At 44.1% G+C, this 24,347-nt stretch overlaps 1 protein-coding gene and 1 long non-coding RNA gene across 3 annotated transcripts; one reads left to right on the top strand and one right to left on the bottom strand.

Moving 5' to 3' along the window:
* Positions 1–70: 70 nt before the first annotated feature.
* Positions 71–21,931, top strand: LOC135550998 (RING finger protein 145-like). 2 transcript variants are annotated; one of them, XM_064982347.1, is made up of 11 exons: positions 71–227; positions 2,162–2,378; positions 12,225–12,285; positions 12,624–12,715; positions 16,781–17,016; positions 17,154–17,329; positions 17,561–17,701; positions 17,887–18,069; positions 18,311–18,458; positions 19,567–19,923; positions 20,228–21,931. In XM_064982347.1, the coding sequence occupies exons 2-11, from the start codon at positions 2,195–2,197 to the stop codon at positions 20,711–20,713; spliced, it is 2,064 nt and encodes a 687-aa protein (XP_064838419.1). In that variant the 5' UTR covers positions 71–227; positions 2,162–2,194; the 3' UTR covers positions 20,714–21,931. The 2 variants fall into 2 exon arrangements, with proteins under 2 accessions (XP_064838419.1, XP_064838418.1); XM_064982346.1 differs by having other exon boundaries at positions 12,225–12,333.
* A 474-nt stretch (positions 21,932–22,405) lies between these two features.
* Positions 22,406–22,937, bottom strand: LOC135550999 (uncharacterized). The gene is made up of 2 exons (XR_010457164.1): positions 22,863–22,937; positions 22,406–22,821 (listed from the first exon to the last, which is right to left on the bottom strand). It is a non-coding gene; the product is annotated as an uncharacterized LOC135550999 (long non-coding RNA).
* Between the last annotated feature and the right edge of the window lie 1,410 nt (positions 22,938–24,347).

The raw sequence follows: 24,347 nt of genomic DNA, 5'->3' as shown, positions 1-24,347 counted from the left end.
CAGCCCAGCCAGGAGTTGTTCTCTAATTAAGAGCTGCGGCGCATGCGCAATAGCCACGTCTTCATTATGAAGCCGTTACCTGGCTGAGTGAGAGGAGAGCTGACGGTTCGACTACGGAGAAAATGTCATCGTTTAAACCGTTCATTTGGGAGACGCCTACTTAAAAACATGTTTGATATTCGACCGGAGAAACATCATCAAATTGAGTTTAACGTCGTTCTCGCAATGTAGGTTATTTGCTTTTTCCGTGGGGACAACGTTGATAACGCGACAGCAAGCTAACTTAGCTAGCTACACGTCACATGCGGTGATAAGGCGTAACTAGCAATGCTTCTAGCCAACTGTTGCTAACTAAGATTCATTTTTATCGTGAGCAGCTCTTGATGTTACGTTTTTAGTTTGCTAACTATGCATGGTGGTACTTTCCATTACAAACCTATGGTATTGCTAACGTTAACTAGCTAGTTTAGGATGTTTTTAGCAGCTAGCTAATGTTAGCTATTGACGTGTCGTTAGCTAGATGGCATCAATGCAGTTTTCTGAGTCCTACTTCTGCCCATCCGCTATGCTAACATGCATGATGCAGTCACGTTTAGCATATTGTCTCATTTTACGACCCGACAAAAATGAACATGATTGAAGATCTCTAAGTAACATTATTAAAAATGATATTATGATGTGATTATTCAGCACCCTTCTTGCGGGGCACAAGTGGTTTCGTGGTTAACTAGCCGTGGCTAACGTTAGGCGATGTAACTAAAGTTAATGTTATGACGCTCAGAGCCAAGCCACAACAAGCCATTCATGTAGCGTAGTTAGACGCCGAGTTAAGTTTGAATCGCTTTAATAACTTCACCCTCAACAACGTGATCCTGTAACTGGTGGTGGTATAACCGAAATGGCGTGAAATACAGTCGTGTAATCAGAATTAGAAGTGGTCACGTTAGCTAATAAGACGTTTCCGGACAGTCAGTCATGACTGAAAGTGTATTCCAAAGTGATGTAGCTAACGTTAGCTAGCCAGTTTACTCACAAGTACAGTGTTTAAACTATTATTTTATTTATTTTTTTACCGTGGACTATCTGAAAATGTGGGCCAGGGGGGATGGGATCTCAGAGATCCATTGAATCAGTTCTATATGTAATTCTATGGGATATACCCAACATCAGTGTCTGTCTTTATTATCATGTTTTTTACGTGATGAGTCAACAACCAATCTGTAATACAGATTGTGTGAAAGGGTGAAGGCAAGCAGCATCATGATCATACGCCTTACTAACATTCGGCTATGGAAGGAATGTTTACAGTAGTTCAGGTGGATACAGGGACCAGTTGGGATGCTTGGCTGTGTGGCTAATGGATAACATTTCATTTTCATTTACATTGATCCTGCTCAACCAAGCATGTAGGATTCTTGGGAAAATAGCCCACAATGTGGACTCATAGTGAGAGGTGACGACAAATGAAATTCACATTTTATTTTTTTGTCAGCAAATTACTTTTACTACATCTATATTCCCATAAGTATTTTTCCTTTAAAATAAATAAAAGGTTTATTGTGAAAGTGACCTCTGGCCCCATGTTACCAAATATGGTCTCATTTCCTGTACTTCAGGCTTGACTTGTGGAATTACAACACTTTCTGTGCAGGCATTTTTAGTGTATATAGTTCCTTCCTGCCTCGGTTTGTCTGAACATGCAGACAGAGACTTGAAGTGTTAACAGTTCTTCTTGGTCAAATGTAACTGTGTTTATCTATCCTTTACAGCAACTTGTGCATTTTACTTTTTTATTTGACCTTTATTTAACCAGGCAAGTCAGTTAAGAACAAATTCTTATTTTCAATGACAGCCTAGGAACAGTGGGCTAACTGCCTGTTCAGGGGCAGAACGACAGATTTGTACCTTGTCAGCTCAGGGATTTGAACTTGCAACCTTCACGGTTACTAGTCCAACGCTCTAACCACTAGGCTACCCTGCATGCCTACCTAGGAATGGGTTTATGAAACACCACATCGGTGAATCTATGGAATTGGAGCTCTGAGAAAACATCATTTTGCTACTGTTTAATAAAAGCAAGTATTTAGCCTACATGTTATAGCACTTGAGACTTCTCACCTTTTGCTTTCTTCTCCCTACTCCTTTATCCCCCCCTGTCCAGTCTTAGTTGGTTGTAGCGTGCCTTGTCAGGGCCATGGCATTGAAGGACAAGCTGGAAGCGGTGCTGAACGTGGGGCTGCGAGTCCCCAGCATCATGCTGCTGGAGATACTCTACCGCTGGGATGTCAGCTCCTTCTTCCAGAAGATCCAGAGGAGCAGTCTCAACAACAACCCCCTCTTCCAGTACAAGTACCTGGCTCTCTACCTGCACTATGTAGGTCAGTATCTCGCGCACACACACACCCCTCACCTTTTTCAGTGCTACTGCAATTGGTCATGCCACTTCTGCAGCCCTTTAAGTTCTCATTTTATAGCAACTGTACATTTTTAAGCAGCACATTTTAACAAATGCACCCATACACTTACAAACATTTCTATTGGTCCATCTTATGATAAACATATTTTAAACTGGTCCCCCCCAAGGTAAATGTAATGCTTACTAATGAATTTAATGGTGTTGTAAATGTCAGATTAGTTGTGAATTTTCTTGGCTACTACAGAAGTTTGCACTTTTTTGAGTGGCCATGAACTTTTCATGAACTGTTAAAAAGGCAGTGCTGTTAATGTGATTTTCCTAGATAGATGGCTCTTACACAAAATGGGAATGATCTATTTGAAGAGGAGAAAAATGCCTGGAATATCAGCCAGTTCAGGAAGGATGGAGTTTTTGGCCCAGATCATAATGTCACAATCCAATCTTATTATAATAGACCAATGACCATTCAGGGGTGTGCTCTAAACCATCCTATCAGCCAATTTGTTCTTCTAACAGCCACACAATCAGACAGAGCATTTCAAGGGTCGAAGAAGGCTCAGGGAAATGAATGATACAAAATATCTAAGTTATTTTCATTAAATTAACAGTAATTTTTTAGACATACATTGAGTTTTTGATTTTTTTGATTTTTTTTAAAGACTGCTTGGGGGCTTTTCACCTCAGAGTAGATGAACTCTCGAGTGACATTGTGAAGAATAAAAACTATCACATTCATAACAATCACTGTACACTACGGTGATCATATCCAAACAATCAAACAAGCTTGCAGTGTTAGCCAATAGTGCAGCACTACACCCAAAATAATCTATCGCTAGTGTGCCCTGAACAGGAAAAAAGCTGCAGTTGTAGCCTGTAACTAGGTCCCTGTTTTTCATGCTTGGTTCTCCTCCATAGAATGTAATTTATGGAATACATTAATATAGTTTGTGTTCAGCAGTTTTGAACCTACTAAGTGTTGAATTGTCTTGCTTTGTGTTTATAAATGTTATCGGGTTCAAAGCTGAGACGGGATAAAATGAATGATACAAAGGATGACTGACTTTGTTTGTACTCAGAATTTGCATCATGGCTGTAATGTCTATGATTCATGCATGTCAGCATCACCTCTGCAATTTATTCAGGTGAATTTTGTATTCATAATGGCACATTAACACAGACACACATACTGCTAATTTTGGGCTCCCGAGTGGCACAGCGGTCTAAGGCACTGCATTTCAGTGCTAGAGGCGTCACTACAGACCCTGGTTTGATTCAAGGCTGTATCACAACCGGCTGTGATTGGGAGGCCCATAGGGCGGCAGCTGTGAGTGTTTCTGGGTTAAGAGCTTTGCACACCTGGCTTGTACAATATTTGCGCAGTCTTTTTAAAATTCTTTAAGTTCTGTCAAGTTGGTGGTTGATCATTACTAGAGACAGTCATTTTCAAGTCTTTCCATAGATTTTCAAGTACGTTTAAGTTGAATATGTAACTAAGCCACACGGACATTCAATTTCATCTTGGTATGCACATCCAGTGCATATTTGGTCACGTGTTTTAGGTTATTGTCCTGCTGAAGGGTGAATTTGTGTCTGTTGGAAATCAGACTGAACCAGGATTTTGCTCGTGCGTAGCTCTATTGTTTCATTTTATCCTAAACTCCCTAGTCCTTGCCGATGACAAGCATACCCATAACATGATGCAGTCACCACCTTGCTTGAAAATAGGAAGTGGTGCTGTGTTGGATTTGTCCCAAACAACAATTTTATTCCGGACATGATGTTAATTTCTTTGCCACCTTTTATTTTTTTTCTATACAGGCTTCCTCCTTTTCACTCTTGTCATTTAGGTTAGTATTGTGGAGTAATTGCAATGTTGATCCGTCTTCAGTTTTCTCACAGCCATTAAACTCTAACTACTTTAAAGTCACCATTGGCCTCATAGTGAAATCCCTGGGTGGTTTTCTATCTCTCCGGCAACTGAGTTAGGAAGGACGCCTGTATCTTTGTAGTGACTTGGTGTATTGATACACCATCCAATGTGTAATTCAAATTTTATTGGTCACATGTGTTAAGCACATGTTATTGCGAGTGTAGCGAAATGCTTTGTGTTTCTAGTTCCGACAGTGCAGTAACCTCTAACAACAAGAACAATTTCACAACAAATACCTAATACAAACACATCTAAGTAAAGGACAGGAATTAAATATATAGATATAGGATGGATGCGCAATGTCAGAGTGACAGACTAAGATACAGTAAACACGAGATGAGTAATCCAATATATGTAAAGTGGCTAGTGTTCCATTTATTAAAGTGGCCAATGATATAAAGTCTGTGTATATAGGCAGCAGCCTCTAATGTGCTAGTGATGGCTAATTAACAGTATGATGTCCTTGAGATAGAAGTTGTTTTTTCAGTCTCTCGGTCCCCGCTTTGATGCACCTGTACTGACCTCGCTAGTGGTTAGAGCGTTGGGCCAGTAACCGAAAGGTTGCTTGATCAAATCCCCTGCCTGACAAGGTACAAATCTGTCATTTTGCCTGTGAGGAAGGCACTTAACCAATTGTTCCAAGGGTGGCCTGACTACGTGGATGTCAATTATGGCAGCCCCCCCAGTACCTCTGATTCAGAGAGCTTGGGTTAAATACAGAAGACAATTTTCAGTTGTAGGCATTCAGTTAAACAACTGACTAGGTATTCCCCTTCTGGATGATAGCGGGGTGAACAGGAAGTGGCTTGGGTGGTTGTTGTCCTTGATATTTTTGGCCTTCCTGTGACGTTGGGTGCTGTACGTGTAATTAACATCCCCCATGCTTAAAGGGATATTACATTTTTACACATCTACCAATTGGTGCCCTTTGCGAGGCATGGGAAAAACTCCCTGGCCGCCTTCGTGTTTTGAAATTCACTGCTCTACTAAGGGACCTTTACAGATAATTGTATATGTGGGGTACAGAGATGAGGTAGTCGTTCAAAAATCATGTTTACTATTATTGGACACAGTGAGTCCATGCAACTTATTCTGTGACTTGTTAAGCACATTGAACTGATTTAGGCTTTCCATAACAGGCATTGAATAGTTGTTTTGTACTAGACATTTCATCTTAAAATGTATTACTTTGTAAATAGTTCTAAGAACATAATTCTACTTTCTCGTTAAGGAGTAGTGTGTGTGTGTAGGCCAGTGACAGTCAGTTTAATCCATTTTAAATTAGGCTGTAACACAGTGAAATGTGGGAATGGTAGCTGTGTGTGTGAATACTTTCTGAAGACACTATGTGTGTGCAGGTGGGCCTGAGGAGATTGAGAAATGGACTTTGCTGCAGTAGTTAGGCTAGTCTGTTTAATAGACTAACTACGTAGCCAATTCAAAACATATAGTGTACCCTGACTAATTTTCACAGCATCTATTCATTTTATTTTACCTTTTATTTAACTAGGCAAGTCAGTTTAGAACAAATTCTTATTTTCAATGACTGCCTAGGAACAGTGGGTTTAACTGCCTGTTCAGGGGCAGAACGACAGATTTGTACCTTGTCAGCTCAGGGGTTTGAACTTGCAACCTTCCGGTTACTAGTCCAACGCTCTAACCACCCCATTAATGTCATTGTCCTGTCCGATGTTCTTTTCTATCGGCACTCGCAAATTGATAAACAGGAGCATTAATAAACCAATACCAAATATAAGGCTACTCCTGTTGTAGAATCGCCCTTCGAGTGCTTCATATTGGCAGTTGATGAAAAAATCTGGCACTGTTGGAAAACTGGGATTCCCTTCCATTCATCATTGGCCATGTCATTCTGACAACATTAGCCAATCAGAATATTTCTATCATGATGTCAATAGATCTCCCCAGAAACTTGACTGAAGTTTGTAGATTAACTTGTCTTTGTTGCCTTTTTGTGGGTGTGAAATGGTTTCGTTAAATCTAATGCTGTGTAAATGCTTGAGTTGAAAATTACTAGTCACTTGTCATTTTCCAAAGCTCTCCAGTAACCTCTTCATACACCACACGAAGGAGTGGTTTGTTTTTCGTCCTTATCTCTGGGCACGAAGCCAGACAGCTTTAATTCTTCTCCTGTCTGTTTGGGCTCTAAAGCTAGATGATAGGCTGTGCGGAACTGGGTAGAACATGTTTTTGTTAGTTTTATGCTACAGGGGGGTAGAGCTAATTACCCCTTATTTCTCATGTAGGCTTACTTCCTTCTGAGGGGTAAGCAGCTCTTTGTGTGTGTATATATATATACACACACACACACACACACACACACACACACACACACACACACACACACACACAAATAAAACTTGTAAATAATCTAGATCCGCTATGTCCCGAGGGTTCCCTGTTCCGAGCATGGTCTTCCTTGAATCCTTCAATTGCTCGAATAAACCTCTTATTGCTGATAAATTAATTCTCCCTGATTCCTCAAACCAGTTTTCCTCTACACTTTGAAGTAGATTACTTTAGCCATTTTGATCCCTGATTTATTCAATTAGGAACTTTATTCTATTGGCCTAAAGACAAGTATTTGGTTGTAATTTTATAGGCCAACCATTCTCCATGAGACTTAAATGGGCAGTGTTGTATTTTGAGACAGGCTTGAATATGCCTGAAAGCCAATAGGCAGAGGGTAGCTTATGTTTTTATTCTGTTCTTAATATATGATCATTTAATTTTGAAGTGGTTCCTTGCATCATACAACCCATTTTCCAGTCACCCTTTTGGTCCATGCATGATGTTAGACTTTGTGGTTGAGACGAGTTACTTGAGCTTTCAGACAAACAAAATCAGTCATACTTGGCTGATGCTTGTGTTTCAGACCAGAACAGAAAGGCATTAAGATGATAATGAATTAAACAGTGAAATGATGCCATAATTTAAAGCATGGCCTGACCTTAAACATTTGCAATTGTCTACAGCCACTTTTTGTGTGTGTGTGCTTTGTCATCATGGTGAAACGGCTCGGTCACATTTTCCTCTCCTTCCATCTGCCTTAGAGCTTTTTTTCCACCATCCAAGACAAGTATTTTAAAGGGATTTTCCGTGATGCTCGGCGAGAAATAAGTCAATCTGGTCACAGCACCTCTGCTATTCCAGTTGGTATATTTTTACCTAAATGTTTGAAGAGGACTTAACCAATGATACTGTTTTGTGGTTTGGCATAGTGATCTGTACTGTACAAGGCATGGAGGATCCCATTATCATCAGGTCAGGCTGCTGGGTAATTGTGTAGTAGATGGACAGTGTGAGCTATGGGGAGAAGCTGGCAGCAGGGTTGGGTATGTGACTTTTGTTTAGGCAGGCTAAACGCTGTTGACTCAACTTTGCTAGCCTAGCACCATGTTCTCTGTGTGGGCGGGCCTAGCACCGTGTTCTCTGTGTGGGCGGGCCTAGCACCGTGTTCTCTGTGTGGGCGGGCCTAGCACCGTGGTGGGCGGGCCTAGCACCATGCAGGGAGTAGGACTGAGTGACGTCAAAGAAGCCGTTTTCTTCCCAGGGGAGGAGAGTGGAGGAGGTACAGGCCATGATAACCAGCTTACAGACCATTAACACCATGTACTGCAGTCACTAGATAGATACGCTAATCATCAATGGGAATGACTGTTTTTTTCTTGCCTTTGTATTTTGTGTGTAAGCACACTTTCTATGACCTCGCCAGGGGTGTGTTTGGGGTCTTGGTGGTCTTGGCTGAAGATGGTGGATGAGACTTTGAGCTTGGTATTTGCTGATGAACACACTTGACAGCAGAGCACCAGTTGACTGAACTGAACCGTGTGTGTGTGTGTTTTTGTCTTGGGGAGAGAGGAAGGGAGAAAATATATTCTTCTGTGTTTTTAGGTTTCACCTAATATTTTGAATCTGAGGACTTTTGGCACTGTAGCAGCCTGTCTACAACCCTTTAGCTTATAATCGTCTCTAGAACTTTGCTGCAGCTACAAGCCAACCGTGCCCCCCCCTGCCACACCCCTGGTCACGCCCACCACCTAAACCCCTTTTTGAAACGGAAACCAAAACAAACTCTTGCCCGTGTTGGCTTGCCTAATGTAATGCAGACAGGAATAGGATGTGCTCTGTTCATAACATACATGGCTGCTCCTGACTAATGGCCGGAAGGCTTCTTCTCTGTGCACAATTCAGATACTCGAGCCCGTCCCCACCCGCCACGGGCCGAGCTACATCACGAGGACTGTTATATTAGTTTTATGTGAAATAATGTGACACATCCCCAGGCACAGGATAGGAAATGACCTTTACCAGTCAGTTTATAATTTGTCTGGGCGCCTGTTATATATTTAATATTAGCAGAGGGTGGAACGTTATATTATACTGATCAAAAATATAAACGCAACAATTTCATAGATTTTACTGAGTTACAGTTCATTAGGCCCTAATCTATGGATTTCACATGACTGGAAATGCTGATATGCATCTGTTGGTCACCGATACCTTTTTAAATAAAAAGGGTGTGACACCAGTCAGGCTCTGGAGTGACACCAGTCAGGCTCTGGAGTGACACCAGTCAGGCTCTGGAGTGACACCAGTCAGGCTCTGGAGTGACACCAGTCAGGCTCCTTCGCATAGAGTTGATCAGGCGGTTGGATGTGGCTCGTGGAATGTTGTCCCACTCCTCTTCAATGGCTGTGTGAAGTTGCTGGATATTGTCAAACTGGAACACACTGTCGTACACATCGATCCAGCAAAGGATCTGAATACTTACGTTTTTTTTTTTTTTTTTTTTTTTGCAAAAAATGTCTAAACCTGTTGCTTTGTCAGTATTTGTTATTTATTGTGTGTAGATGAGGGGGGACAATTTTAACAAATTTTAGAATAAGGCCGTAACGTAACACAATGTGGAGGAAGTCGACGGGTCAGAATGTGCTGTGTATGTGTGTACATACTTTTCAATATTGCAATATTATTTTTGCACTAGTTGGCTGTACCTGCACCAAAACAACAGTATTTATCCTTCTGTAGCTTGTTCTCCATCTTTTTAAATCGGGAGCCAATATGTTTTCAGCACTTATATTACCATGACTGATCAAAACCTGTTTTCCCATGTCTCTCTCTGGTCCCTCTGCAGCAGATGTATAGTGAGCAATATGTTTGGAACATAAAATCTCAATAAAATCACTGTATGGAATCACACTGTACATATGGAATCACACTGTACATATGGAATCACACTGTACATATGGAATCACACTGTACATATGGAATCACACTGTACATATGGAATCACACTGTACATATGGAATCACACTGTACATATGGAATCACACTGTACATATGGAATCACACTGTACATATGGAATCACACTACATATAGAATCGCACTCTGCATACGGAATCGCATACTATATAAATATATAATCACACTACATATATAGTCACACACTATACACACAGAATCACACTATACATACAGAATCACATATCGTATCGGCACCATGGATTCGTTCACGACATTACGGCAGCAGTGCTTACCCTCTCCTGTCGTCCCTTCACATGTCTCTGTTTCCTGCTCTGTGACGGTTTTGACTGAGCAGCCAGATGAGCCTATTGACAGCAGTGACTTGTCTGGTTGGGCTGGCAGAATATAGCTCTAACTCTCAGGATTATATAAGCGGGATCCGCTCACAGCCACAGTCTGAGGGGAGAGAAGGGAGGGAGAATTAAGCTGCCCCTCTCTAATCTCCCGTCCCCGTCACCCTGGCTTTCACAGTGAGGCTGGCTCATGCTGAACGGGCCATTCGCACGCGCACACTAGTGGCTGGGTTCACCAACAAACATTGACTCCAGTCGGCGCCTGTGGCGATCCGAGAGAGGATCACAATCATTTTGGTTCTCATGGGAGGTAGAATCATGAACGGTGAGCTCAAAGTATTGGAACAGTGACAGCGTTGTTGTTTTGGCTCTGTACTCCAGCACTTGATATAATGACTGAGGGTAAAGTGCAGACTGTCAGCTTACATTTTCATCCATACTGGGAATTATTTCACTTTTTGTACACAGTCTCTCAATTTTAGGACCAATTCACTTGTATTAATGTAGTGAAAAGTTCAGCTTTTTTGTCACGTTCATACTGGGCAGTGGTTACATCAAGCTTGTGTCTCTACAAACACGTTGGATGCATTTGCAGTTTGTTTTGGTTTCAGATTTTGTGCCCAATAACTGATTGGTAAATCGTCATTTTGGAGTCACTTTTATTGTGAATAGAATGTTTCTGAACACTTCTACATTTAATGTGGATGCTAACATGATTACAGATCATCCTGAATGAATAACGATCTTGAGGTTTTTTTAAAGCACAAATATCATAGCCACAAGACATGCTAACCTCTCACTATTACAATAATGGGAGGGTTGCAGTTTTTGTGGGTGGGTATGTTTGTCTTTGTCGAGTATTTGTTTCTCCAGAATGACTCACTCCACTGACCATTCTTCAAGCCTTGATGGCTAACTGTTTTTGTCATGCTCCCTGATCTCTAATGAAAGTTTGATCAGGTTTAGTTGCACATTTTGACTTCCACTCACGCATGCGCACTCCCTCACAGCGGATGATGCAGAGAGCTGTGGTGTGTTAGCTGTTTGCTAATAGAATCCCCAGGGTGAATTGCCAGATCTATTGCTGGGTCCAAGTCGGCCAGTGAGTCCCGGGTGTATTCGTGCCTGGTGATTTTTGTCTCGGACTGTTCCTGCTGACTCCTACACCGGGCAGGCCGCGCTCAACCAAGATGGAGGGAAGGCAGGATTATTGCTTTCACTGTCCTCACTACTCCTCTGTATTACTGAGAGGATTGGAAGGGCAGTTGCAGGATTCTACATGTGGTGAAGGCCAGTCAGACAGTAGTGGACGCCTGTGTTAAATCTGTCCCTTGTGTTAAATCTGTCCCTTAATGTCAATTGCTGTTTAACACGCATCTTTTTGTCTATAAAAAATAAATCTGCTTAAAGTGTTTCACCTTTATTTAACCAGGTAGGCCAGTTGAGAACAACTTCTCATTTACAACTGTGACCTGACCAAGATAAAGCAAAGCAGTTGGACTAAAACAACAGTTACACATGGGATAAACAGAGTCAATTTGACCTCACACACGTTTTATTATCCCAATAACCGATGGACCAAACTTTTTATGATCAAGTAAACACCATAAAGTATCAGAGGAGGAAGTTTGACCCACACTGGTCAGAACACACCAGACTGGTCACAGGGAAACTGCTGGCTGGGCTTGGTGCTCTGAAATGGGGAAAGGGACTGTATCTTCAGACATGTTCCACGCCATTTACCAAACCAGGATAACTCTCCTGGACTACTGTTCCACAGTACGGCTCCCACCCAACATCAGAGCATTCAGACCGGTCTTAACAAGCTCCAGTGACTCATCAACAGGGCTGCTCCTATCAGGACCGGTCATACACGAAGGGAACACACAAAGACAGTTGAAACACTGGACATGATTCAATACACTACCCTGGCGACTGCTTTCAAGGCAACACAAACTGCCTACTTTATGTGTCAGACCTGTTCAACAGTTTCCACCAATCCTCTGGGGACTAGATTAGCAGCCAAACACTATGAACAATGGGATCCCCACCTATTGGCTCACCCACCCACTAAAAACAGTGTAGTTTGCTGGATTACTGCTGTGTGACAAGCTGGTCTTACCCACAGGACAGCTAGCTAGCGTTTCTGCTTTAGTGTTACTGAGTGGGCTATCATGTCTAATTGAAATGAATATGTATTCTACTTCATGGTGCTGTACAGTCCCCTCTGATTCACTGCGTCTCCCTCCCTTGTGACAGGTTACATCCTCAGCCTGGTGCTCCTGACTCTGCCTCGTCAACACCTGGTGAAGCTCTACCTGTACGTGCTAACTGCCCTGCTGCTCTTCGCTGGACACCAGGTGTCCAGGTGAGAGAGCGAGACGTACATACACACAGACTTTATATTGTTAGCAAGGAGTGAAATGTGTTTGGAAGGTCATTTTAAAAAGCCATTGCGTGCTGTGATTGTTAACAATTTTCATATTGCTCCATAAAACAGGTAATAGTATTGAGTGAATCAAGCTTCTACAGGCCCTGGGTGTGTGTAACTTGTTAAATTCTCTGAATGATATTTCTGTATCTAGCCAGTAAGGACAGAGGACCACAGGTGTGACTGCAGGAGGTGAACTGATCTCTCGTTTGTCTTATTGTTTTTAGGGATTATGTCCGCAGTGAGCTGGACTCTGGGTACGAGGGACCGCTCTACCTGGAGCCACTGTCCATGAACCGCTTCACTACCGCCCTCCTAGGTAACTAAACACAGTCCCACCTTCACTACCGCCCTCCTAGGTAACTAAACACAGTCCCACCTTCACTACCAGCCTCCTAGGTAACTAACTAAACACAGTCCCACCTTCACTACCGCCCTCCTAGGTAACTAACTAAACACAGTCCCACCTTCACTACCAGCCTCCTAGGTAACTAACTAAACACAGTCCCACCTTCACTACCAGCCTCCTAGGTAACTAAACACAGTCCCACCTTCACTACCAGCCTCCTAGGTAACTAACTAAACACATTTACATTTACATTTAAGTCATTTCCTCCTAGGTAACTAACTAAACACAGTCCCAATTCACCTTCTGACATCCACTGGAACAGCCTCCTAGGTAACTAAACACAGTCCCATTCAGGGCACTGACAAACCACATTTCATTTATGTATGAAATGACGTATGGAAGTATGATATCATCTACATGGTAAAAACACAGGCCCATTCCCAAAATCATGGGCACTAATACCAGTGCCCCACCCCCTTTCCTAACAGCCTCCAGTAACTAACTAAACACAGTCCCACCTAGATGTTGGAACTAAACCATCCATTCAGCATCCTAGGTAACTAACTAAACACAGTCCCACCTTTCACTACCATCCTCCTAGGTAACTAACTAAACACAGTCCCACCTTCACTACCAGCCTCCTAGGTAACTTAACAAAACAGTCCCAACTTTGTCCCATAAACATGCTGAAACACCATCCTCCTAGGTAACTAACTAAACACAGTCCCATGTCATTGTATGCTTCACTACCAGCCTCCTAGGTAACTAACTTAACACAGTCCCACCTTCACTACCAGCCTCCTAGGTAACTAACTAAACACAGTCCCACTTTCCCACCTTCCTCACCACCACCAGTTCACTGCCTAGGTAACTAACTAAACACAGTCCCACCAGATTCACCACCATCCTCCTAGGTAACTAACTAAACACAGTCCCACCTTACACTACCAGCCCTCCTAGGTAACTAACTAAACACAGTCCCACCTTCAGCTCCCTACCATCCTCCTAGGTAACTAACTAAACACAGTCACACCTTCTACCAGCCTCCACCGGCCCTCCTAGGTAACTAACTAAACACAGTCCCACCTTCACTAACAACACCATGACCTCCTAGGTAACTAAAGTAACTAACTTAAACACAGTCCAATGTTTTCACTACAGGCCTCATAGGTAACTAACTAACTGCAACTAAACACAGTCCACTAAATGAAACTACCAGCCTCCTAGGTAACTAACTAACTAAACACAGTCCCACCTTTCACACTAAACCAGTCCCACCTTTCAAACCATCACAGGTAACTAAAAATTAAACAGTCCCACCTTTCACTACCATCCTCCTAGGTAACTAACTAAACACAGTCCCACCTTCACTACCATCCTCCTAGGTAACTAACTAAACACAGTCCCACCTCCTAGGTTTAAACACACCACCACCATCCTCCTAGGTAACTAAATAACTAACTAAACACAGTCCCACCTTTCACCACCAGCCTCCTAGGTAACTAACTAACTAAACACAGTCCCACCTTTCACTACCATCCTCCTAGGTAACTAACTAAACACAGTCCCACCTTACACTACCATCCTCCTAGGTAACTAACTAAACACAGTCCCACCTTACACTACCAGCCTCATAGGTAACTAAACACACTACCACCCTCCTAGGTAACTAACTAAACACAGTCCCACCTTTCACCACCAGCCTCCTAGGTAACTAACTAAACACAGTCCCACCTTCACCACCACCATCCTCCTAGGTAACTAACTAAACACAGTCCCACCTTACACTACCGCCCTCCTAGGTAACTAACTAAACACAGTCCCACCTTTCACCACCATCCTCCTAGGTAACTAACTAAACACAGTCCCACCTTCACTACCAGCCTCCTAGGTAACTAACTAAACACAGTCCCACCTTTCACTACCACCATCCTCCTAGGTAACTAAATAACTAACTAAACACAGTCCAACCTTTCACCAGCCTCCAGGCCTAACTAACTAGGTAACTAACTTAGGTAACTAACTAAACACAGTCCCACCTTCACCACCAGCCTCCTAGGTAACTAACTAACTAAACACAGTCCCACCTTTCACCACCAGCCTCACAGGTAACTAACAGTCCCACCTTCAAACAGTCCCACCTTCACTACCAGCCTCCTAGGTAACTAACTAAACACAGTCCCACCTTCACTACCATCCTCCTAGGTAACTAACGAAACACAGTCCCACCTTTCACCACCACCATCCTCCTAGGTAACTAACTAAACACAGTCCCACCTTCACCACCAGCCTCCTAGGTAACTAACTAACTAAACACAGTCCCACCTTTCACCACCAGCCTCCTAGGTAACTAACTAACTAAACACAGTCCCACCTTCACTACCAGCCTCCTAGGTAACTAACTATCCTCCTAGGTAACTAACTAAACACAGTCCCACCTTACACTACCAGCCTCATAGGTAACTAACTAAACACAGTCCCACCTTTCACTACCACCCTCCTAGGTAACTAACTAAACACAGTCCCACCTTACACTACCACCCTCATAGGTAACTAACTAAACACAGTCCCACCTTCACTACCATCCTCCTAGGTAACTAACTAAACACAGTCCCACCTTCACTACCAGCCTCCTAGGTAACTAAACACAGTCCCACCTTCACTACCATCCTCCTAGGTAACTAACTAAACACAGTCCCACCTTTCACCACCAGCCTCATAGGTAACTAACTAAACACAGTCCCACCTTTCACTACCAGCCTCCTAGGTAACTAAACACAGTCCCACCTTCACTACCATCCTCCTAGGTAACTAACTAAACACAGTCCCACCTTTCACTACCATCCTCCTAGGTAACTAACTAAACACAGTCCCACCTTCACTACCAGCCTCATAGGTAACTAACTAAACACAGTCCCACCTTTCACTACCAGCCTCTTAGGTAACTAAACACAGTCCCACCTTCACTACCACCCTCATAGGTAACTAAGAAACACAGTCCCAACTAGCATCCTCATAGGTAACTAACTAAACACAGTCCAACCTTTCACCACCAGCCTCATAGGTAACTAACTAAACACAGTCCCACCTTTCACTACCAGCCTCCTAGGTAACTAAACACAGTCCCACCTTCACTACCACCCTCATAGGTAACTAAATAACTAACTAAACACAGTCCCACCTTTCACCACCAGCCTCATAGGTAACTAACTAACTAAACACAGTCCCACCTTCACTACCAGCCTCCTAGGTAACTAACTAAACACAGTCCCACCTTCACTACCATCCTCCTAGGTAACTAACTAAACTAGGTTCGCCCTACAACCTTCAGGCACATGGAAGGTGTTCCCTTGCTTCATCATTGACAGTGGGTAGGGTGTTCAGGGGGTTGTGATTGTATCTGTTGCTCTGAGCTGCCGTTTGCTGCAGAGCTCCTCAGCTCTCTAATGGGCTCTAACACAGCGAGGTGGAGCTTCTGAATGCAGCCACAGCGTTCCAGTAACAACGGGGACACCCACAACTCTGACAGGCCTCTCAGTGGCTCTCGTTTAATCTCTACCTTTCCCCCCACGCTCGCTCTCTTGCTCACTCATTGATGTATTTCTTTGTCGCACTGCTTCTTTCATAAGAGGGAAGCTTGTTGTGGTTCTGCAGTATCGGAAAGCTCTTAGCTTACTGGGGTGTGGGCTCCGCCTCTTCTAAAAATATGACTGGCCATAATATTGTTGTATTCAGAGCTCAGTAAAAAGGCTGAAAGCAAGCAACCAGTCTTATGTCTTCATGAATAGGAGGCCTGCCTGTGAAATGCCTTTATGTAATGACCTGATGATGAGCGGCTTGCCCTTCTGTTAGGTAACCCACTGCTACTTTGACTTTTAACGATGGGAACCCTTTCCTTGACAAGGGGAGGGACTGATTGATTCCTTGGCTTTGAGTTTTACACCGCGGCTGCCACTACAGAGTGTATGGTGGACGTTCACCTACACCCTGTGTGTATTAACCCCGTCCCTCTTGTGTCCCTGCCTCTCTCTCCAGCTCAGCTGGTGGTGTGCACCCTGTGCTCCTGCGTCATGCAGACCAAGAGGATCTGGCTGTTCTCCGCTCACCTGCTCCCCCTGGTGGCCCGTCTCTGTCTGGTCCCCCTGGAGACCATCGTGTTCATCAACCGCTTCGCCATGATCTTCACGGGCCTCGAGGTCATCTACTTCCTGGCCTCCAACCTGCTGGTGCCCTACAACCTGGCCAAGACCGCCTACAGGGAGCTGGTGCAGGTAAAACTGGAGGAGATCGTCAGTCCATTCTTACCTGATCCTCAGTGGTTTTTCCCCTCTCAGGAGACTGTAAATCTACCAGCCGTCTGGATGTGTTTTATTTATTTCTAGTAGCTAACCATCATCTTTGTGCCCAGGTGGTGGAGGTGTACGGGCTGCTGGCTCTGGGGATGTCCCTGTGGAACCAGCTGGTTCTGCCCGTCCTCTTCATGTGCTTCTGGTTGGTTCTGTTCGCCCTGCAGATCTACAGCTACTTCAGTAGCCGGGACCAGCCCACCTCCAGAGAGAGGCTGCTCTTCCTGTTCCTCACCAGGTGGGACCAGCATCACTAACCCTGTCGTGGTATTGCGGTTTCTGTCGTGGAATGCTTATCCTGTGTGGTATGCGAGAGGTTTGAAACCCAAGTCGTCCTCAAAGTTATTGAGTCTCAAGTTCTACAGTTTCACTCACGTGTCTTGTTTTAAATCCTAGAAAATGGGATGTGGTCCATCTATTACAAATACATGTATGACCTTTGAATAACTCATTCGTCGTCGTCCCCCAGTATTGCAGAGTGCTGCAGCACCCCCTACTCCCTGCTGGGCCTGGTCTTCACTGTTTCCTTCGTGGCATTGGGCGTCCTCACCCTCTGCAAGTTCTACCTGCAGGGCTACCGAGCCTTCATGAATGACAACACCATGCACCGGTCAGTCCGCTGTCCGCCCAGCTGCCTTCTCATTCAGTCCATGTGATGCTGTGTGTTCGTGTCTGTTAAGTGTGTTCTGTGGACCACAGGTTTAAACACTGGGGGAACCTTTTTCCTTTCTGTCATCATTTTAAAAAGACAGAATATTTATGAATCTCTCTTCCCCTACCTCCCTCCTATCTCAGGGGGATGACAGAGGGCATCACGTTACTGATCCTGGCTGTCCAGACAGGTCTGATCGAACTGCAGGTCATCCACCGAGCCTTCCTCCTCAGTATCATCCTCTTCATCGTGGTGGCCTCCATCCTCCAGTCCATGCTGGAGATAGCTGACCCCATTGTACTGGCTCTCGGGGCGTCCCGGGACAAGTAAGATGTTCAAGGCTGATTTTGAAATGTGACTTTTTATTTTTGCTCTGCTTTCTACTAGGGCCCATAGGGTCATCCACACACAGAGAGAGAAATGTATTTAACCTTTATTTATACAGAGAAATGAGCAGCAGAGTCACTTAAAATGTAAACCCAACTATATGGTTGAATTCGACAACTTTATCGACCCCCTCCGAGGCGGTTCCCTACTAATGGGTGTGTTGGTGGTTGCTCTGTTCAGGAGCCTGTGGAAGCACTTCCGGGCCGTGAGTCTGTGCCTCTTCCTGCTGATCTTCCCAGCCTATATGGCCTACATGATCTGCCAGTTCTTCCTCATGGACTTCTGGCTCCTCATCATCATCTCCTCTAGCATCCTCACCTCACTGCAGGTACACACACACACACCAAGCTCTGTTGCTGTGGAGAGAGAGACGCATGGTGACGGGACGGGCGCGGTAAGGACCGTAAGCTGTAAGCTCCCCCATGCTATTCCCTGGCCACCTGTAAGTGTACGTTACCTCTGGAGTACGGAAAACCCTTCGCGCTCCGAGAGGTGGAGTCAACACGTGATTGGCCCTTTCATGTTTTCTATCTCCCTGTAATAAGAGCCACGGAAAGATCCTTTGGGTAAAGGATGTTTGGCATACCTTCTTGAAGTCTGTATCCAAAATGATTACTTCAGTAGCAGAGATCCCCACTCTGGGAATGTTATGTACTTGTAGAGAATGTTTTAAAACCAATATGAACTAAATCTAAAAGGGTACTTTAAAATATATGTTATTCTCAATCTAAACATGTTTCCGGTGACACCAAGACTGTCTTTGATGCATCTACACACTAATGGTTGTAATGTCTCACTGTTAACTGGATGGCTGGGTATAATCTCTTCATGAGAGGGCCATGAACATTACCTAGTCACGTCTTATTCTTTTAGAAAGCTCCGAAACAGATTGCTGGACAGTCTGATCAGGAGATTGGTGTTAAGGCTGGACCCCTGCGCCTCCAATGGCTGTGGATATTTAATCTGATGCCCCAGAGGCCTCATTTGAGGCCAACTGGATTGAAGCAGGGGCTGTCAGACGGAACTATCGCAATGCGATTTGGCCTAACAGAAGTCGATTTAAGCCAATGACCTTGAAAAGCCAATTTAAATGATAAGTGAAGTCCCCTGGGGGGGGGGGTCTTGATGTTTATGGATAGGCCTGGGTAAGACCAAGATGTCACAGCTTTCTCAACTTTAATGACTTATTTCTCTAGCATTATTCTGGATGCAGAAGGTATGTCAAACATCCTTCCCCTCCCAAATGACCTTTCTATGGATTTCAGATCCAAAACATCATCGTCTTTGGAATCGCCTTGGTGATTAGTTTTTTTTTTTTTTTTTTTTTTTTTTTTTTTAGAACATTCTAGTACGTTGACCTGAAGTGTTCTTCAACAGAACGGAGTACTGATTTAGCTTGTATATGACCTGTGATCCTAACCCTCCCTGTCCCCTAGGTGCTGGGCACCCTGCTCATCTACATCCTGTTCATGGTGGAGGAAGTCCGTAAGGAGCCCGTACAGAACATGGACGACGTCATCTACTACGTGAACGGGACCTACCGGCTGCTGGAGTTCCTGGTGGCGCTTGTGGTGGTGGCCTACGGCGTGTCAGAGACAGTGTTCGGGGAGTGGACGGTGATGGGCTCCACCATCATCTTCATTCACTCCTACTACAACGTGTGGCTGCGCGCCCAGCTGGGCTGGCAGAGCTTCCTGCTGCGCAGAGAAGCCGTCAACAAGATCAAGAGCCTTCCCACCGCCTCTGACCTGCAGCTGAAGAAGTACAACGACATCTGCGCCATCTGCTATCAGGTGTGTGTGTGGAAGAAGTGTGCATGCTTGAAGAGAGTGTTTGAGACCAATGTTATTGGTCTGATAAGTGTTTCAAACGCCTTCTGATTCGAAGAGGATGACAATACAGCTAGAGGGGATATGAAGTAGGTTCTCCTTCAACATAAAATAAATATATATTATTCATAGAGAAGGAACGTTTTTAGTTTGAATAAGGATATGTAACTGATACTTCCACTCATCAGAAAAGGGTCCGTGTTGAATCTGGCATTGTAGTAGGCTTTTCCAGTTCAGTAGTTAACCAGTGTCTTGTCCCTTCCTGTAGGACATGAAGTCTGCTGTCATCACCCCTTGCAGCCACTTCTTCCACGCTGGCTGTCTCAAGAAGTGGCTTTATGTACAGGAGACCTGCCCCCTCTGTCACAAACAGCTGAAGAGCCAATCACAGCCTGCCAATGCCACCGCAGCACCCGCCCAGGACATTCTACCAGCCAATCCCAACCCAGCAGAGGCTGGGCAAGGAGAGCCAGTGGCTGTTGTGGCTGAGGAGGACAAAACCGTTACTCAGAATGGTGTTCCTGTTGAAGGGAGCCAAGCCAGCCCCTCTGCTAACCCTAACCTTGAGGGTAAGGCAGAGGAGAATTCCCTGGGCCCCGAGCAGGCTGACACAGTGGACAGTGTGTATTTGGAGGGCCAGGTGAATGGTCTGTCACAGGGCTCGGGGGAGTCATGTCTCCGGCATCGCCAGCCCCAGCAGTCTGCCTCTTCACCTGCAGCAGCAACATCCACAGCATGTGGAGCTGAACTCTAGTCAGAACAGTCTGCCAGCCCCTGCTGCCTCTAAACCTCACTCCTGCATACTACCACCTCACACACAGCTAAAGACTGAGTAACCAAGATGGAGGTTGCTGGTTAACTGTTGGACTGACTTCCTATTGTCACTATCCAACACCTCCCCATTAATGAACTCATCTATTTGTTGGCCTGTTTCTTAGATTTTGTTTTTAAACTCATTAACATTTCATGGTTATTAATCCTATAGGATTGTATGAAATATGATGCAGACTTTAGTAATGTTTGATTCTGAGATGCCATACTGAACATCATTACATTTCACTGTTGAGAAATATGCATTGACTTCTCCCACTTGATGACAAAATACGTAAGTAGCCTTGTGTGAGCCAGAAACGCTCATGGCAGCAGGTTCCTGTAGCATGAGGCATGTTGATGTATGAGTACACGCCCTGGACGGGACTCTTGTCCAGGGGTCGGCAACCCTGGTCCTGGAGGGCCGCAGGCACCTCATGCTGGTTTTACCGGCCTGGAAGACCAGGTGTGTTGAATTTAGTCAATTACTGAAGTGATCCGTTAGCTCAGTTGGTCAGGTGTGGTGCCTAGTTGGAACAACATACTACAAAGCCCTAATATAAATGTGTGTCTATAAACATTTATATTGTATCTGAAGAGGAATTTTGATATGCCTGCCATTCAGTGTTAAAGCTGCACCCCCCCCCCAGTATGACGTGATCAGAGGCTTGTGTGAACACTTTAGTAACCCTCTCGGTTGAAGTGTGAAGAGAGCTGATCACCGATTTGAGGGAGTTACCAGCGCTGAATTGACCTAAAACAGTATTATTTGTCACAATTTTGAGAATGAATACATAGTATTATGTATGATCAAACTTGTCAAATGTTCCGTCAATTAATTGGTGGCCTTTGGACATTTTCTTGAGTCTATATTGGGAGAAGCGGCTAAGAGGGTACAGTATTTTACATGCATCATGACATCGACAGTTTGAAGAGGACTTTTAGCGTTTGAAATGCGTTCCTATTTGGAATGGAATGTTTCTTATGAGAAGCCCTACAAATTATTATTATTTTAGTTTTTGTTTTGAATACAAAGAATGACATGCTCTGTGAATGCTGATTTCCAGTCAAATTGTTTTGGTGAGAAATTTGCCTGGTGTTGCCTTTTTTATTTTTACAAAACTGCTGAATGTAGAATTTGACAATCTAATTTTAACCTGTATATTCTGCAGTCTTTTTGTGTTGGTGATTTTGAATGTTATAGGTGGTGATGGATCGGCCACAACTTCCAACATCACCATGCAAGCTCTATCCTGGAACCCACACGCCTTCCATTGTGAATAAGAATTTGCTCTTAATTGACTTGCCTCGTTAAATATAAATAAAACCCACAAGGGCTCCCGAGTGGCGCAGTGGTCTAAGGCACTGCAGCTCAGTGCTTGAGGCGTCACTACAGACACCCTGGTTTGATCCTGGGCTGCATCACAACCGGCGTGATTGGGACTCCCATAGGGTGGTGCACAATTGGTCCAGGTTTGGCCGGTGTAGGTTGTCATTAGTAAGAAGTTGTTCTTAACTGACTTGCCTAGTTACATAAAATAAAAGGCCATAGGGGTGGAAGGTGAAGGCAAATGTCAAGAGAACTGGCATGGGGTGGAATTAGCTGGAGAAAAATACCCAGATCAGTGTGATCGGGGTAGGAGGTGAGGAGAGATTTGAGTGAGGGGAGGATCTTCTCTGACCACCTCCAATGGGTTTTGACCATGAGGTGAGGAGAGATTTGAGTGAGGGGAGGATCTTCTCTGACCACCTCCAATGGGTTTTGAGAAGGAGGTGAGGAGAGATTTGAGTGAGGGGAGGATCTTCTCTGACCACCTCCAATGGGTTTTGAGAAGGAGGTGAGGAGAGATTTGAGTGAGGGGAGGATCTTCTCTGACCACCTCCAATGGGTTTTGTGAAGGAGGTGAGGAGAGAGGATGCAAGGAGTATGCAATTGAGGTTCTTCCCTAGTCTTGAGTTTAGCAGAGACAAACAACCAGGTTTTTGGAGCCTGTTCTGGCACAGCATTAAAGTTGTCAAGTCTGTGTCAGTCCTACTTTACAATACACAGACCTTATACCATATGTGTCAGTCCCACTTTACAATACACAGACCTTATACCATATAAACTGGATGGTTTGAGCCCAGAATTATGATTTGCTGAAAACCATGGTAAAGCAGACCATATACAATAGATATGACATATTAATTTAACTGCTCTAATTCCGTTGGTAACCAGTTTTTAATAGCCATAAGGCTCCTCGGGGGTTTGTTCTAAATGGCCACTGTACCGTAGTTAAGATCTGAGTCCAGACACTCCCCTTACCTGTGGTATATTGGCTTTATACCACACCCCCTAGAGTTTTGTGTAAATAACTGGTAATACACATGTTATTACATTGTGTGTATTTTCTAAAATGTCTTGGTTGGTGAACAACCATTGAGTTGTACGTACAATACTATAGCCACAAGGACTTCACTGTAACGTGTCTTTTCATAATTGCCATGAACCACTTTGGAAAAACCTGGTCACAATGATTCTGTCACAAACTGAAATTAGGGGAACTGTTTGAATTTTAGCAACCAGGAAATGGCGGTGCGATTTCTGCATAGTGCGTCTTTAAGTTTAGCAAATGTATTTAGTTTGACGTCATTACTGTTTATAAATGTTCCAATAAAAACACGTGGTCAGTTTTCATAAAATCTTTGTCACTCAAATAAATGAGCATTGTTCAAACACATGGTATAAACCTCAAGGTTTTCATGGACAAATCTAACCTAACAATTTCACAACAACTACCTTATACACACAAGTGTAAAGGGATGAAGAATATGTACATACAAATATATGAATGAGTGATGGTACAGAACAGCATAGGCAAGATGCTGTAGATGGTATTGGGTACAGTATATACATATGAGATGAGTAATGTAGGGTATGTAAACATTATATGAAGTGGCATTGTTTAAAGTGGCTAGTGATACATTTGACATCAATTTCCATCAATTCCCATTATTAAAGTGGCTGGAGTTGAGTCAGTATGTTGGCAGCAGCCACTCAATGTTAGTGGTGGCTGTTTAACAGTCTGATGGCCTTGAGATAGAAGCTGTTTTTCAGTCTCTCGGCCCCTGCTTTGATGCACCTGTACCGACCTCGCCTTCTGGATGATAGCGGGGTGAACAGGCAGTGGCTCGGGTGGTTGTTGTCCTTGATGATCTTTATGGCCTTCCTGTGGCATCGGGTGGTGTAGGTGTCCTGGGGGGCAGGTAGTTTGCCCCCGGTGATGCGTTGTGCAGACCTCACTACCCTCTGGAGAGCCTTACGGTTATGGGTGTTGCTGCAGTTGCCGTACCAGGCGGTGATACAGCTGCCAGGATGCTCTCGATTGTGCATCTGTAAAAGTTTGTGAGTGCTTTTGGTGACAAGCTGAATTTCTTCAGCCTCCTAAGGTTGAAGAGGCGCTGCTGCGCCTTCTTCACGATGCTGTCTGTGTGGGTGGATCAATTCAGTTTGTCAGTGATGTGTATGCCGAGGAACTTAACACTTACTACCCTCTCCACTACTGTTCCATTGATGTGGATAGGGGGGTGTTCCCTCT

This window comes from Oncorhynchus masou, chromosome 12, assembly GCF_036934945.1.
Source record: "Oncorhynchus masou masou isolate Uvic2021 chromosome 12, UVic_Omas_1.1, whole genome shotgun sequence".
Taxonomy (NCBI): Eukaryota; Metazoa; Chordata; class Actinopteri; order Salmoniformes; family Salmonidae; genus Oncorhynchus; species Oncorhynchus masou.
This window is presented reverse-complemented; position numbering and strand designations above follow the sequence as displayed.

What these genes read in the sequence shown, in the direction of transcription:
- LOC135550998 (XM_064982346.1), top strand. Translation starts at nt 2,195, where the DNA reads ATGGCATTGAAGGACAAGCTGGAAGCGGTGCTGAACGTGGGGCTGCGA. An exon ending in GCTGGACACCAGGTGTCCAG is followed by an intron (nt 12,334 to 12,623) that starts GTGAGAGAGCGA and finishes TATTGTTTTTAG; the next exon opens with GGATTATGTCCGCAGTGAGC. An exon ending in CTTCACTACCGCCCTCCTAG is followed by an intron (nt 12,716 to 16,780) that starts GTAACTAAACAC and finishes CTCTCTCTCCAG; the next exon opens with CTCAGCTGGTGGTGTGCACC.